Source organism: Sarcophilus harrisii, chromosome 3 (assembly GCF_902635505.1).
Source record: "Sarcophilus harrisii chromosome 3, mSarHar1.11, whole genome shotgun sequence".
In the NCBI taxonomy this organism is placed as follows: Eukaryota; Metazoa; Chordata; class Mammalia; order Dasyuromorphia; family Dasyuridae; genus Sarcophilus; species Sarcophilus harrisii.
In genome coordinates, this window is record NC_045428.1 from 359476560 (window position 1) to 359493401 (window position 16842).

General features: G+C 41.5%; 1 protein-coding gene across 2 annotated transcripts in view; it reads right to left on the minus strand.

The window, feature by feature from the left end:
• Window positions 1-7504: 7504 nt before the first annotated feature.
• Window positions 7505-16842, minus strand: part of NECTIN1 (nectin cell adhesion molecule 1) — a 186070-nt gene continuing 176732 nt past the window's right edge. For both annotated transcript variants that reach the window (XM_031960146.1, XM_031960147.1), the window contains one exon: window positions 7505-11365. Coding sequence is in view for 1 of the 2 variants with exons in the window: in XM_031960147.1 (XP_031816007.1) it covers window positions 11306-11365 (60 nt within the window). In the remaining variant the exon portion in view is untranslated. The remainder of the gene's footprint in view (window positions 11366-16842) is intronic.

Here is a 16842-nt window from a genome sequence, read left to right on the forward strand (position 1 = left end):
TTCTGAAGGACTTATTACTCTCTCCACCACAGCTATTCCAGAGCCTCTCCTTTTCCCTCAGATCTCTATTCTGTGCCTCAAAACTCCTCTTTGTTATTTCCCTTTCTCTCTAACTTTAGGCTTATGCATGACACTCAATTCAGGGCATTTTCACTGGCTATATCTCATATCTGGTATTCTTATCTCCATGTTTTGACTTCTCAGGATCCCTTCAGGTCCCAGCTAAAATCCTGTGAAATTGTTCCTGAGTCCCTTTAATGCTAATCCCTTCCCTTTCTATTTTATGTATTTTGTTGATTGTTGATAGACAAGAGCTCCTTGAAAATAGGGTCTTTTTTTTTTTTTGGCCTTTATTTACATCCCTAATGTTTAGTAATGTCTTGCATATAGTAGATTTTTAATAAATACTTATTGACTATTGATGAAGAGATGGATCTTCTTGCTAAGGCTAGCCCCACCACTAGTGCTTTTGATCTCATCCTTTCTTTTCAGGAACCTTGAATTCTTAATCATTTTCACTCTTTCATCATTTTCATCACCATCATTAGCAGCAGCAGCAGCAGCATTTATAAAGTGCTTTAAGATCTGTAAAATACTTTACAAATATTATCTTACTTATTATTACATTCTTGGAAGATTCCACTGCCTGCATAAATGTCCAGGTCTCCCCGGTCCTTTAAGAAAAAAACCCCAAATTTTTCACTTGACCCTGTCATTCCCTCAAGTTTCAAAGTCCGATGTCTCACCTCTTCTTTTCACAGCCAGCATTCATAAAAGGATTATTTATGCTCATTGTCCCATTTTTTTTTCAGCTCTCTATTCTTTTCAATGTGACTTTTAACTTAAATGAAATTGTGCTCTCCTGGACACTAGTGATTCCTTCCCTTTGATGTTTATAATAATGTTCTCTCTTGCTTCTCTTTTTACCTGTCTGATAGTTTGATTTCAGTTTCTATAGCTGGATTGTCATCCTTCTAACTACATAGTATGGGTATCTCCTAAGGCTCTGGCCTGAGTGCTCTTCTCTCTATATACTTTTTCAGTTATTTCATTCATTTCCCTGAGTTAAATTATCATATTTATGCAAGATGGCTTCCAAATCTATTTGCAACTCTAAATACTTTCTTGAACTCTATTCCTTCTACTTTAAATATTTGTTGGATATCTTCATCTGGGTGGTTTATAGACATCTCAAACTCCAAAACAGAATTTTCCCCCCCATAGAAATCCATCCTTACTCCAAACTTATCTAGTTCTGTTTAGGACATTATTATCGTTCCAGTCTCCCAGCCTTGCCTCCTGAGAATCATCCTTGACTTTTTTCCTTCCCCTAAATTCCCTTATCTAATTAGTTGCCAAGTCTTGTAAATTCTACACCAATCAATCAATTAAGAATCATTTATCAAGCACCTATTATATACCAAACATTGAGGATACATAAACAAAAATGAAAATCACTGTCTGTAAGAAGTTTGCTTTCTACTGGGGGAGATAACATGGACATGTAATACCAGCTTTAATAGCTTCTCCTACAGACTATAGATAATGTTGCTGTATCTTTAAGAGACAATGAAATTTTGGATATTTTAAACTGTTGTTCTGTGAAGAATCTGTGAGATGACAGAGTTTATCATTCTGGAAAGTCTGTTTACTGTTCTATTTACTGTTTTGGCTGAAGAGAAGACAGAAAAAAACAACTAAGAAAATGATTTAATCAGAAATTTAAGTTGAACCCTTACTTTAAAAAGAAACATGAAGAAAATTCTTAAGAAGATACTTTAATTGGTATTCAAAGAGAACTGAATGGTAAGATTATATTTACAGAGATGAGGAGAAGTCAGCAATTGTAGTGATATTTTAAAGTTAACTTTGATTATGATGTTTCTTATAACTGATTTATTGCAAATAATTATTTATGCCTTTGTTTTATTCTTTTTATTACACTGTTAACAAATAGTATATTCAATAACCTTGATGTTTATTTTAGTTGGGAGTAGCCAGGTGGTGCAGTGTAGAGAACCTGGCAATCAGCCTTGGAATCAGGGAGACCTGAGTTTAAGTCTAGCCTTAGACACTTACTAGTTATGTGATCTTGGCAAGTTACTTACCCCTGTTTGCCTTAATTCTTCATTGGCAAAATATGTTGAAGAAGGAAATGTCAAGTCACTCTAGTGTCTTTGCCAAGAAAACCCTATAATGGGGTCACAGAGAGTCAAGATATGACTGAACAATATTTTTTTAAGTTAGAAAATTGGGAATTTGACATATAGAGAAAAATGAGCAAATCTTGGAAAAGAACCTTATCTACTTTATTAAAAAGTAAGTATTTAGTAAACTGGGGTGAAGCCTAAGGGCCTTGATTAATTAATGGGAAAAATGATACAATTTTAGTAATCAATGTGGAAATAGCAGAATATACCTTGATTGCTTTAGAACTTGGGATAAGAATTAATAAAGAAAATATGTTAATAGGAATTAGAAAGAAAGATGATCATCCAACTTGGGTTGTACATGGATGTTGACATTAGAAACCTTGATGCATATACATAAAAGTGTATGTTAAATGTAGGTCTTCCTCTCCATCTTTTCGGTCACTATTTTAATTCAGGTACTCATCAACTTTTGCCCGGGAAGGCAATAGGCCCCTATTTAGTCTTTTTGCTTCTAGGAACTGGAAGTTCCTCCTTTTTCTAATCCATCTTTCACCTGGTGTCAAATGAATATTTCTAAAATGCAGATCTTATCATGTTACTTTCCTTCTTTAAAATCTTCAGTGGCTCCTTTTTGCCTCTATGAATATAGTATAAAGTTCTTTGTCTCACATTAAAAGACCTCCATAATGTGATTTTAACTTATCTCCCCAAACTTTTCATGTCTTCCCTTTACACATTCTGTGTTTCAGCTAAAATGGCCAGTGGTAATTACCATCCCCCAAATCAGCATTCCATCACTTGTCTATTCTTCACACCCTTTGAATAAATTACCCTTTTGGCCCAGTGATCATTTTTTCTCAACACTTCTCTTAAATTCCTTGGCTTTCTTTAAAAACTCATTATAGGAAACCTTTCCTGATACCTCTCAGTTGTTAGTGTACTCTCTTTCCTGCAACTGTATATTTACTTATTTGTTTATATGATGTATCCTCTGTGGAATATAAACACTTTCATATTTGTCCCCTTGTCCCAAGTGTGACTGAGGTGGTGAAACTTTTGGGAGTTCCTAAGGGTTTAGAATTAGATCTTCCCTAGGGAGAGGAAGTCGAATTTTTTAAGAGAATCAGTTGAAGTCAAGGAGAACACAGATTCCAAGGGGAAATCTTTTGAGTTTGTTTTCTTGAAACACCAGCCCTAGTCACTTCTGGGGGAAATATTATAAGGATAGCTAGCAGTTGCAGGGACTCTGATCTAAATCTTGCCATCAGATCTAGATGGCTCTGGAGGAGAAAGTGAAGCTGGTGACTTTGCATAGACTTCCCTCACTTAAATCCAATTCACTTGCAGGTCAAGATAATGCCTTCCTGAGTTCATTGGTCTTCTTTTAGAACAAAGAACAAACAAGTAGAAGGACAAGATGAGGAAACATCTTTCTGACTGATATAGAGCCCCTCCCTCCCCAAGTACTCTTACTTATACTACCCTTTTTCCCCCTAAGTCTCTAAACAATAAGGGAATAGGAGAACTTTAGTGGTGAGGAGGGTTGACTCGTGGTGCATATTTCAGTCTCTGCCCCAATTCATAGAACCTCTTTAAGATAATATATACAAAGTAGAATCAAAGGGAGGGGACTGAGAGGTCATTTAGTCTAATCCCCCACCCAATGAAGGCTTTTTCTCTATCTTTTCCTTGACAGATGGCCAGTGCTGAGATAATTCTAGTGACAGAGAGTTCATCATAAATATGCAGCTAGATAATGAGGTAGAGTATTGGATTTGGAGTCAGGAAGTTCTGAGTTTAAATCTGAAATCAGATATTTACAAACCTGGGCAAATCACTTAACTACTTTGTACCTTAGTTTCCTCATTTGTAAAATGGAAATGAAATAGCACCTATCTCCCAAGGTGGTTATGAGGGTAAAATGAAATATTTGTCAAGCACTTTGCAAACTTAGTAGGAGTCCTCAAACTTTTTAAATAGGGGGCCAGTTCACTGTCCCTCAGACTGTTGGAGGGCCGGAATATAGTAAAAACAAGAACTTTGTTTTGTGGGCCTTTAAATAAAGAAACTTCATAGCCCTGGGTGAGGGGGATAATCATCCTCAGCTGCTGCATCTGGCCCACGGGCTGAAGTTTGAGGACCCCAGCAAAAGTGTATATATATATATATATATATATATATATATATATAGTATATATAAATGTTGGCGATCATTCTTATTAATGTCGTTATAATTATTATTATTATTTCACAAAGACAGCTCAGTCCTTTTCTGAACAGTTCTTTCTTATTAATTTACTAATTTTGAAGGCCAAAATAGATCTCCCTACATCTTCTACCATCATTAACAATACAGTATCTGGGCCTTATTCTTCTTCAGATTTTGGAAGGTAAATTTCATATCTTCTAATAGTTATTTAGGATCACTCCAGTACCTTCTACCTTTTTCTTATATCATAAGGGCAGCTAGATAGCACAGTAGATAGAATGCTGGGCCTAGAATACCTGTCTTAGATACTTATTAGCTGTTTGACCCACTTGTCTCCTTCAGTTTACTTATCTGTAAAAATGTGGGGATAATAATAAGCATTTATTATATAGAATTGATTATGAATTAAAAGGGATAACATATAAAGGGTTTTGTAATCGTTAAAGCAGTATTTCTTACACTTTTGGAACTCAGAACCCTTTAAACTCTTAAAAATTATTGAGGACCTCAAATAACTTTTATTTACATGGAATATACTTACCATATTGGAAATGAAAATGTTTTAATATTATTAATAAAAATAGTCTTTACCTCATGACCCCCCAAAGGGTCTCTAGAACCCCCAAGGATTCCCAGATCACACTTGTAACTGCTGCCTTAAAATGCACGCTATAATTATTTTTATCAATTCATCAACTACTAAGTGCTTACTGTGCTCACAATCAGACACTGTGCTAAGCACTGTGAATAAAGAGACGAAAGTGACAGTCCTTCCCCTCATCCTTGTGACCATCTTCCTCTGGATATGCTGTGGTTTATTGGTGTCTATTTGGAAATGTGTTAGCCAGAATTGGATATTCCAGATATGATCAGTTATATTTTACAGAGTAGAACTATGACCTCCTTTGAACTGTTAACACAACCTAGGATAAAATTTGCTTTTTTGGGAAGCAAATCACACTGTTGACTCATAATGAACTGATGACCTCATTAACTCCCATTGATTTGATTTTCATCTCTATGGAGATGTCTCCCACATCTCAGCCCTAGTTATTCTCCACAGCTCTAGTGGTACATCTCCAATTGCTAATTGGACATTTTGAGCTGGATGTTTCACAGAAATCTCAAACTTATCATTTCCAAAATAGAACTTATTACCTCTCCTCCCCAAACTTGCACCTCTTCAGAACTTCCCTATTTCTTCCATGGACAATACCATCCTCCCAGTCATACAGATTCAGAACTTTAGAGTCATCCTTGGCTCCTCATTCTCACTTACCCTACATAGCCATTCAGTTGACAAAATTTGTCTTTTCAACTTTCATAACATTTCTCTCAACTGTTTTCTTCCTTTCACTTATACATAATTTCTATTTTAGCTCAGGTCCTTATCACCTCTTGCCTAATCTATTACAATACTTTCTAACTAGATTCTGTCCTGAGTCTCTTACATTCCAATCTGTGCTGCACATAGCTACCAAAGTGATTTTCCTAAACTATAGTTCTGTCCATGTCATATCACACACAGACAGCACTCCTCTCCCCCATTTAATAAACTCTATTGGTTCTCAATATTCTCTAAGATCAAATATAAACTCTTCTCTTTGATATTTAAAACTCTTCCAAAAATGCCTTCAACTTCCAGAGAAAGAACTATTGAGTCTGAATGCAGAGTGAAGCATACTATTTTTTGCTTTTTAAATTTTTTTTTCTTTTTTCTTTTTCATACTTTTTCCCTTTTCATTCTGATTTTTCTTTTACAACAAAACAATTTGGAAATATTCTTTAACATGATTATACATGTATAGGTTATGTTGGATTGCTTGTGTCTTGGGAAGGGAGGAGGGAAAAAAATTTGGAACTCAAAATCTTACAGATATGAATGTTGAAAACTATCTCTAAAAGCAATTGGAAAAAAAATAAAATACTATTAAGTGAAAAAAAATGAAAGGAAAAAGAGGGGAAAAACCCCAATTCTTCCAAACCTGACCTCAACTTTTATTATATTTGTAATTTTATCATCCATTATTGTCCTTACATACTGTAAGATCCTGCCAGACTGGTCCTTGTGCTGTTCCTCACATAGGACCCCCCCTCCCGTCTCTGTGCCTTAGCACTAGCTGTCCCCCACACCTGGAATGCACTCCTTTCTTACCTTTGCCTCTTGAAATTGCAGGTTTCCTTGAAGATTCAGCTTAATGACCATTTTCTGCATGAGGCCTTCTCCAATCCTCCCAGCTGTTAGTGCTTCCACCACAGTATGCCTTGAATCTGTTTAGTATTTATATGCTTAGATGTATGAGCAGGTAGATGAATATAGTGCTAGGCCTGGAGTCAAGAAGACTCTTTTTTCCTGAGTTCATATCTGATCTCTCCCACTGTGTAACCCTGGCAAATTATTTAATTCTTTTTGCCTCAGTTTCCTTGTCTGTAAAATGAGCTGGAGAAGGAAATGGCAAACCACTTTAGTATCTTTGCCCCATGAAAACCCCAAATTGGTTTATATAGAGTCAGACATGACTGAAAACTGACACACAACTCAAATTTATACATTTTTGTTTTGAATATACAATTATTCCTTCTACATCATGACTTTCCTGATTGTAATTTTGATAGATTGTATGTTGGCATAAGAAATTAAATGGGATTTTTTTTTTTTTGCAAATTTTGTAGAAGCACAGATGATATGTGAAGGCCACAGAAAAAAATGTAGAAACTCAGAAATTCATAAAATATGTGTATAAAAGACGTTTTCTCTTTTAAACACCATAAAAATTCAGACTTTTTCTCTGATATGAAGGAAGGGCCAAAAAGTTTTATGCAGATCCTGGGGATGCCCTCAACTCCAAGAAGTGGAAGGGTAACTATATTTAGTAAAGTTTGTGATTCCCCTCTGTCTTCCCTGTGCCCCTGAAGACATGGTTTTTATTTTATTTTTATATTCCCATTATCTATCATTGAAACTGGTTCATAGTAGGTAACTGATTGGTTCATTGTAGCAAATTAAAATCCTTATATATTTTTATTTTCATATAAACTACTGTCAAGGCAACTTTCCTTGTTTATATTGATGTAATTGATTTTCAAAAAAAAAAAAAAAAAAGACAAACCCCCAAAATGTAGATCATTACACTGATTTCAGTTAAATTTCATTTTTATTAAATATGGTCCATTGTTCCAATTTGTCAAAATCTTTTTTGACTTTCAACAGCTTATCACCTAACAGTTATCTTTTCCATTCAGAAGCCTCACAGCTGCCATCAAATTGAGCTTCATGGCACTGTGGAATGAGATCTCTCATGCACCATTCCCTGAAACACCAGCATTTCACATTCCATTTAAAACTTTAGGGCCAGATAATTTGGAAAACAGGTATCTGTCATTAAAGGGCAAAGCTTTAGGGAGATATGTTGAGTCAGATATACAGTTGGCTCACTTACATTCCTCATATCCCTTCTTCTGAACTGGTACTGACTTTCCTGGCTCTGTTTCCCCCTTTCCTCACTTGCCCTAGAAATCCCTTGCCATCCTAACAGTCTGCTATTCTTGAGCCCCTTGGATTTTATGTTCCACAGAAACCTAGTTTCCTGATTTGTCTCTGATTCTCACTCAGATGCCTTCCTTCAGACTTCCATCTTTCCCTGTGAAGGGCATTTTTCTCTGGTTCTAATTCCTAATCAGTATCATGAGTCATCATGATATACCATCGTGTCTCAATAGCAGTTATTCTTTCAAAGCCCATGTAATCTATTTTATATTACCTTCTCTCTAACCTTATTGCAATTATCTACCAATCTTGAGTTCATTCTTTGCTTGCTCAAATGACCACCTATCATTTTCTGAAAACTTAATATTCTTACTGATGATCACTGTTAACACCCTAATCATGCTGTTCCTTAACCTTCTTAGGCCCAGTGTCTTCTTTCTTTTTCCCACTTCAGCCAGACATTAGCATGTTCATACCTTGAAGCTCCCTAATCTGAGGAACATGCTTTATGGCAGCCCACCATTCACTCAATCTCCTTCTATTGAAACTTTGGCATTACCTCTGACCATTCTTTCTCTTTAACCTTTCATAACCAAAGAATTACCAGATCCTTTCAATTTCACATCCCTATCATCCTTCTCATCCTTCCCATCCTTTCCTCTTTAATTCTACAGCCATTCTCCAAGTAGATACCTTGTTTAATGTATTTTTCTGCAGTTTGCACTCATCCCTTATTAAATCTTCCTGCTCCCAGAATTATCTTTTCTCAGAACTCTTAAGTGACTGCCTACCAACTTTACCAATGAAGTAAAGAAGGTAGAGAGAAGGGAGTGACTTTCTCAATATGAAAGTTCAACTTCTTTGCTTACCATTCAGAGCCCTATGCAATTTAGCATCTCCTTTATGCATGTGCAAAATACAATCTTTTCTTTACCATCTAGTTTTTTGGTCTCCTCTGCTTCCCAGAAGACTCACCAATGGAGCAAGGTTTTGGCAGAGTTGGCTTTACCGAGGGAGAGTCAAATTGTAAGTACTCAATAAACATTTATTGAATCGAATCAGTACAGGAGCTATTTCTCCTAACTTGGTCACAGAGAAACTTGATAAGCATTCTAGATATCCTCCTTGTGAGTTTCTTCATAAAAATTCCCAATTAAAAATGTTAATAAATAAATAAAAAAAAATGTTGAGCGAGATGGGGCCGGAGTCAGAGCTCTTCTAGACTGACATCAATCTATTACTCACCTTTTTAGTCTGGTCCTTCGACCAGTTGCCAATCCCTACAAAGGTCCTATTGTCTAGTCCACATTTTTCTGTTTTCCAAAATGATATGGTGAAAAACCTCATCAAAGGTCTTGCTGAACCCTAGCGACATACCGCATCTGTGATATTCCCTGGGTCTATTAGTAACATTAATGAAAACAGTTAGCCGGCAGACTTTATCCTACTGACGCTTGCAGGCTCCTGAGATCATCTCTTTTCGTGTGTTCCTACTGTATGTGACAGAGGACCCCAGTTTCAGGGGTTCACGTGTGTAAATCTCTCTTTTCAAGGGTTTTGCTCACAGGTGTATCTTTGATGGGAGGCTAGAGGGAGACTGCTAGAGGTAATGTCCCTCTTTTTTGAGCATCTTGTGTGAAGGACAAGGCCCCTTTCCACTACAATTTGCTAGACAGATATTAGGATGGAAATCTGATCAATGGGATGGCAAGGCTATGGACTGGAGGAAGGTGGGGACAGGTTCTAGGTGTCTGTGTGGGAGAGGGGGTGTTCACCTCTACCCCAGCTCCTGCAGAACTCTCTGAGCCCCTCTGTTGTCCCTTGTAGCCAAAGTCTCTGCTTCGGTTCACTGGCCTCTGAGACTTGGCTCCGTGCTGGAGTGGACCATGCGTCCCCAGTCTCCCCTAAGCCATCCTGGAAATAACAATCCACCTGCACTGTGGAGGGCTCCCCTCCAGAGAGTGAGAGACCTTCCTAGCTGAGAGCACCCTCTCTGTCACTGTTGGATGTCACTACGTCTTTCTGACTTCGAATATCATCAAATGAGCTCTAAGGCCAACACCCCCATTCTACAGAGGAGGAGACTGAGGACTTGGGAGCAAAATGAGGTGTCCAAAGTCACACAGCCATTAGCGGCAGAGCCAAGCCTAGGACTTGGGTCTCCCTTCTCCCCCACGTCAGCACCATTCTGCCTTGTGCTTTGTCTTTTGTGCAGAGGGGGCAGAGGTGCCAGACTCCCTGGGCTGGGGCTCTGACCCTCTCCGGGCTGGTTTACACTGGGGGCCCCGGAGAGAGTCTGCCACTTCCTGGAGGCAGAGCTGAGGTAGTGTGAGTGAGGGCTCTGGATGGCAGGGGGGCAGGGAGGAGTGGTGGGAGTGGAAGCCTCTAGCTTTTCTGGGTCCCTTTGGCTTTTTCTGTGATCCTCTGAGACGTGTCAAGGGCTGGTCTGTGGATTAGGGATGCTCAGAAGCCGGGTGCCCTCAGAGAGGAGAGACATCCCATTCAATAGGCCTGACAGCAGCAAAAGCCTGGGTGCCACGGCTGGAGCTATCCCTGCTTCTCTGTCCGGGGCTTCCTCATCTGAGGAGGAAATGGAGCATTTACCCCCAGAGAACCTGCAGGAACACCTGGGGCTCCCTGCTGAGTACAGCTGGAATCCAGTTAACAGACCTTGGCTTTGAGAAATGGGCAGAGATCACAGCTCCTGTGCAGGCTGAATCTGGTCCCCAGCACCAGCGGCCCGGCCCACCCAGTGAAAGCTGCCGGTCCAGAGGCAATTCCTTCCCAGGAAGAAACGATTCTTGTCTGTTCACTCCCGGTAATGACTGATCCAGAGGTCCGAGGTCCAGTCCTCTCCCTTGCTCTGCTTCCCAGGCCAGAAAGGACCGTCCTGGTGACCCAGATCAGCTCCCTTTGCCACGGTTGTATTCTGATGGTCAGACCCAGAGGGCCAGGCAGAGGCTTCTGGCGGAGATGGGGGTCAGCAGGGAGGTGAGGGGGGGAGACAGTTCAGACTCTCACCTGTGGTGCTTCAGGGGATAGGGGGCTCACTCAAACCTGCTCTCACCCACAGCTATCCACACCCACCTACAGACTTTCACAAACATGCTCACCTAATTACACACTCTTCTAATCTCATGTGTCCACAGGGGAAGAGAGGGGAGTCTGAGGGGAAACTCCTTCAGGAGGTGAGACAGGAACAGAGACATGTCCTGAGGGACCGGGGAAGCACTGAGGCTGGGAGTGCTGAGAAAGGTGAATGGAAGCAACATGAAAGCCACTTGGTGGGAGTGGGAGGGGGGAGTGCTGAGTTTGTTCCAGATAGATCATTCCTTAAGACAAATATGAGGAACCTGAGATGCTGGGGCCGGGAGAAAACAGAAAAGCTGTGAAGGTTTAGCCAGAAGGTGGTCTAAGAAGGGAGACAGGTGGGGAATACGTCCCAGAGGTTGGCCTTCATAAGCAGCTCAGCTTTTCCCAGGAGACCAGGATGACAGGCGGGCTCATCCCAAAATCCTGTGGGGAAGAGAAAAAGAAGAGGGTGAGGAATCGGGGGCACCCGGGAGTGAAAGGGAGACCCAGCATTAAGGAAAGGAAAGCGGTCTAGGTTTGGGCCAGAAAGCCCATGTTTGAACTGTGGCTCTGCTAAAATCTGTGTGACTTTAACCAAGTGGTTTAATTTCTTTAGGCCTCAGTTTCTTAGTTTGTAAAAGGAGGCGATCAGACCAAATGATCTCTAAAGGGCCTTTCAGCTTTGAATCCTATCATGAGAAAAGAAAAAAAAGGCTATTTCTTTGGAGTCTTAATCAAGGCTGGAGGGGAGCAGGGTGGTCTCCATAGATGGAATGGCTCCCAGCAGGTCCTCTGCTCTGCCCCAGGGAGGAGCCTAGGATGTGGGGGGTGTCTGTGTCAACTGCTGGAGATCCCCTGGTGCCCCTGCACCTTGCCAAGGAGTTGGGGCTCAAGCTCATCCTGCTTGTTCCAATGGTGCCCACCAGGGGGAGAAGCTGCTTTGATTAGTTCTGAGCCCAGGTGGACAGGGGCAAAGACATTTCCATATTGCCAGTCACCCCAGAACTCTTCCCTCCTACTTCTCCCCACTCCCAAGCCCAGACTTCTCAAAAGAAGGGCGGGCCAGGTCCTGGCAAACTGGCGGAGGATGGAGAAAGAGCCTGTTCTGGGCTCCTGGAGCCCACCTCCATCACTGGCTGCTCTCTATGGAAGTTCTGGGCCACATGGAGGCACAAAGGAATCAGAGAGCCCCAGCCCAGGCCCTGGCTTTTTCAGAGAAGGGAGACAAAATACAGTGGGGCTGTACACACACACACGCAGATACACATATGTACGCCTGCTTAGGCAGATATATGTGTACACATATGTATTTTATGTGTGAATATATATAGTGAAGTGGACATGAAAATAGTATCGAAGGATCCAAATTCAAATCTCTCCGGGCAGGTTCATATTGAGAAAGTCATTCCCTCCTCTCTACCTTCTTTACTTCATTTGTAAAGTTAGCTGGACTAACTAACGGCCCTCCCTAGTCCTTTCCAGCTTCAAGAGCCCATGACAAATCCTGGACCGCATAGGTGACAAATGACAATGCAGAGTTTTGAACCCCGAGTCGGCAAGGATTTGATGATGCCATACTGCTTCTGTACCACCGCGCCTTTTCCCTGAAACTACTGCCCTGTTTTCCCTCTGACACTGTGACCACCCCTCCGTGGGGCTCGGGGCTGAGACAGAAGCAACTACAGAGACCAGAGAGGATCAGGAGGCTGAAGAGGGCCAGGAGGCCGAAGGGAAGGGAAATCAAAGCCCCCTGGGATATGGTGATGAGAAGGCCTTGCCCTGTCTCAGAGCTGCTCAGTTCTTTGTAAGAATCACACTCTCCCTGATACATTTTTGATGCTGTTTGTTTCTCCTGGCTACCCAGGGGAGGCTTCTCTCATGTTCTTCCCACCCTGCTCTACCCTCCATCTCCCCCCTCCTGGTCTGGGCAAAACCAGCCCTATTCATTGTAGACCAGGGGCTCCTTTGGCCCAGTGATGAAGGAGCATGGGATACTGAGACCCTCTTCATGTTTACCCACTTTAGTCCCTTTTCTCTACACCAATAAATATTGTAAAATCAGGCTTTAAAAATATCAAAAGCAAAATGTAGCCGATGATTTATTGATACTGAAGAGAAAGCAGCTGAGACTGGCACAGGAGAGGGAGAGCGGGTGGACCTGTCCTGGGTGAGCACTGATTGTTTTCCCTGGGCCTAGAATGTGGCCAGGGGGATCTCATTCAGAGAAAATGGGGGCAAGGTGTTAGGAGTGATGTTATTTCCATCGAGAAGCCCCAAATTATGAGGAATACTACAAAAAGGCCCAGAAGTCAGGTGACCAGGATAGTATTGTAGGAAAGACTATTGAACTTCAATTCAGAAGACCTGGATTTGGGGTTCAGAATGTCAGTCAGTTAATAAATAACCATGTGTTCTGGGATAAGTCAATTAACTTCTATGAGTCTCAGTTGCCCTATCTGTAATATGGGAAAATGTATACTTGTAGTATAGTATAGTCAAACAAGGTAGTGTATAAGGTACTTTACAGGCTTTAGTAAATGTCCATCCTCCTCCTCCTCATTGTTTGTCTGTGGGGCCAGGAGTCAGAAATCTGAGTCCTGGTCTCAGCCCTCCATCTGATTAGCTTCTATGACTTTGTGAAGATTTGTTGACCTCTCCTGGCTTCTGTTTCTTCATTTATAACCTGGGAAGGGGTGAATAATCACGACCTCCTCCCTTGGGGCATGGATAAAAGGAACTGATAGATGTGAAGGTGCTTTGGAAGGAAAAATGCTGTAAGAATGAAAGAGATGGCTATTAATAGTCCTTGCTCACTCAGGGACACAGCAGGACAATTCTCCAGAGGTGCTTAAATTAAACCAAATTCCGGCAGGGGCCAGATCTCTGCAGAGGGGCTTGGTATCTCCCAGAGATTCCCCATCTGCACCCAGCTTCCAGGTCCCTGAGGCAGGCGTTGGGGGCTGGTTCTCTGGATATCCCTCTCCCCCAGCCTTATTCTCTGGAGACAATGCCAGAGTTTCTTCCAAGAAGCTCCATCCCCTTCCCAGGCGGGAACACTAGAACAGAATGAGACTTCAGAGATCATCCAATCTACTCCTTCATTTTCAGATGAGGAAATGGAGGTGCAGGGAAGCTAAAGGTTCAAAGTCACAAAGGTAGTGTCAAATGTCAAGTCCTCTGAATACAGAGGGGTCTTTCCACTGTACTGGGGAAAAGACTGGGGGTTGGCATAGAGGTGAACAAGTGTGGAATTATGTGGTTGAGGTTTTACCTAGTTTTTAACAGGAACAGAGCTTCCTGACCAAGTTGATTTACCTCTCATTTGTTTACCCCAGTTTTCCTCATCTGTAAAATGAAGTAATTGGATTTTCAGAGGAGAAGGATTTGCAGCCAGCAAAATTCAAAATTAAAATGTTAATTGAGAAACTAAATAAAAATATGACATAGTATTTGTGATTTTCTAAATCAATATGTGGGCAATTGGGTTGGAGTCAGAGAAATTCATTTTCCTGAGTTCAAATTTGACTTCAGGTCTAGCTTTGTGATCCTGGGCAAGCCACTTAGCCCTGTTTCCCTCGGTTTCCTCATCTGTAAAAGGACTGGAGAAGGAAATGGCAAACAAGTCCAGTATCTTTGCCAAGAAAATCCAAAATGGAGTCCCAGGGAGTCCCATACAACTAAACAACAACAAAGTCAACAAGCAGCCTGCAGGGATCTATTTTTATTTGACTCTAACACCACTGGTGCAGGTCCAGGTGATGTCTAAGGTCTATTCCAAAAATTCTATGACTTTGAGTTTGGGCTGGAAGTGGGGTAATTTTTTCACTGCTTTGTCTTCTATTCTGGATATCTCCCTCTTGGCCTAGAAATGGACTCCAATGGGCATTGGAAAGGACATTGGCCTGTCAGGGAGAATTATGTGTCTGGCTTAGGGGACAGAGTGGAGGAGGGGCTGCTCCTGGCAGAGCAGGGGTCTTTGATGGGGGAGCCCAGGCTTTGATCTCCTTTTGAAGTCTTAGCTTCTGCAAACCAATGACTTCAATAGGCAGAACATAGCAGTCAGGGGGAGGGAATGAGGAATAAAGAGTATTGAGGCAGATGGCAAAGAGAGAGACAAAGAGGGAGGAAGAGAAGATTTAAATGGAGAGGGATGAGAAGATGAAAGAGAAAGTGAAAGGGGAAAGAGGAAAAGGAGAAGAAGGAAGAGGGGAGAGAAAGGGACAAAGAAAGACAGAGAATGACAGAGAGATAGGAAAAAAGAAGAGAGAGAGAAAGAGAGAGAGAGAGAGAGACAGAGACAGAGAGAGAAGTTAATGAAAGAGAATGAAGGAAACAAAGCCTTGCAAAAGGGAAAACATGATTATGAATGGTGGAAATAAAGAGTTATAGATGAAGAGTCAGGAAAAAAAAGGGGTGAGAGGAGACCTATTAAGTCAAAAAGGAAGGTCAGTATATAGAGTATGACAGAGGATAGAAGTAAAGGGAGGTTTAGAAAAATAGAAGTGACAATAAAAAGATGGCAGGATAAAGAAGAACAAAATGAAAGGGATAGTTAGTGAAAGGGAAAGGAGAAAAAAACACTTGTTTTAATTGTGGCAGTTTCTATGGATCCCTAGCCCTAGCCTCCAGACCTCCACGGCTTCTGCCCAATTCTTTTTGCTCCTGCTCCAGTCCAAAGGAAAGCCAGAAAATGGATTTCAGGGTATACAACATGGCTACAGAATTAGTCCCTTTTTTCAGGCACCTGGCCATTCCTCTCCCTTCTCCATTAACTTTCTCTGGAACAGCTCCTGTTGAATCTTGTAGCTTCCATCGTCATTGACCACTTTCTTATGGATTTGTGACTATCCACTTTACTCATTTCCTTCCTTAGGTAGTTTTTATAATCATAGATTTAGATCTGGAAGGAACTCTAGAGTCTCTCTACTGCAATGTCCCAGTGAGACCTTGAGGTAAGATGATGAGGTCCCCAGTCTCATAGGTAGTAAGCAGGAAAACTAAGACTTAACCCCATGCTCTGATGCTAGGTCCCGTGCTTTTCCCACTACACGCTATTTCCAGAAACCAAGAAGGGCATGATGGGTTTATTGTCCACAGACCCAGAGATGTTGAGGTTATAACATCTGTTTTAGGGTAAAAGCTCATCAAAGATATCAAATAACTCAGGAAGGTATTTTTTCAGGGCTAAATAGTGATGAGTCAGGATATGGGATAGGGCTCCCACAGACTTCCATCTCCTCTTAGATTTAGGGACCTTCAATGCTGGGAAAAGCTGCAGAGACTCTGATTTATATCTCCTCTCTAGCATCCTGACATGAGATCATCCATGCCTCTCATAGAGTCCTTTAGTGACCTTCTGAGGCAGTTCTTGCTACCTGTAGACAGCTCTCATCATTAGGATATTTTCCCTTTTATAACAATCAATTTATAGAATTGTTGAATATCAGAGTGGGAAGGAATCTGATATTTTTTTTCTTGATACTGTGATAATATGTTGTCTCTCCCTTCCCCCTGTACCCTAGATCCTGGGCTGGGAGGGGATCTGAGTGGTAGAGGCCAAAAAGGGGGAACAGGCCAGCACCTGTTCCAGTCTGACAGCCGTGTCCAGCCGTGACAGGCGAGCAAGTAAAAACACGTGGTGGGGAGGGGGCCCAAGGAGTTGGCTGATTAAGCTGTTTAGCAGAAGCAACAATTCCCACATCAGCAGCTTTCTCTCCTCCTCCTCCTTCCCTAGGCTTCTTCCTTGAGGCTACCCCTCAGTCCCAAGGAAGAAAATCAGGTTCCAGGACTCTGAGGAGGGGTCCTGGGCCAGACAAGCCCTAAAGACTTTACTCTTTACCTCCTGGACTAACACTTCAACTGGACACCCACAGCACTCTTCAGAAGGTGCCGAAATTGCCTGGATTTCTGAGTATTTAAGC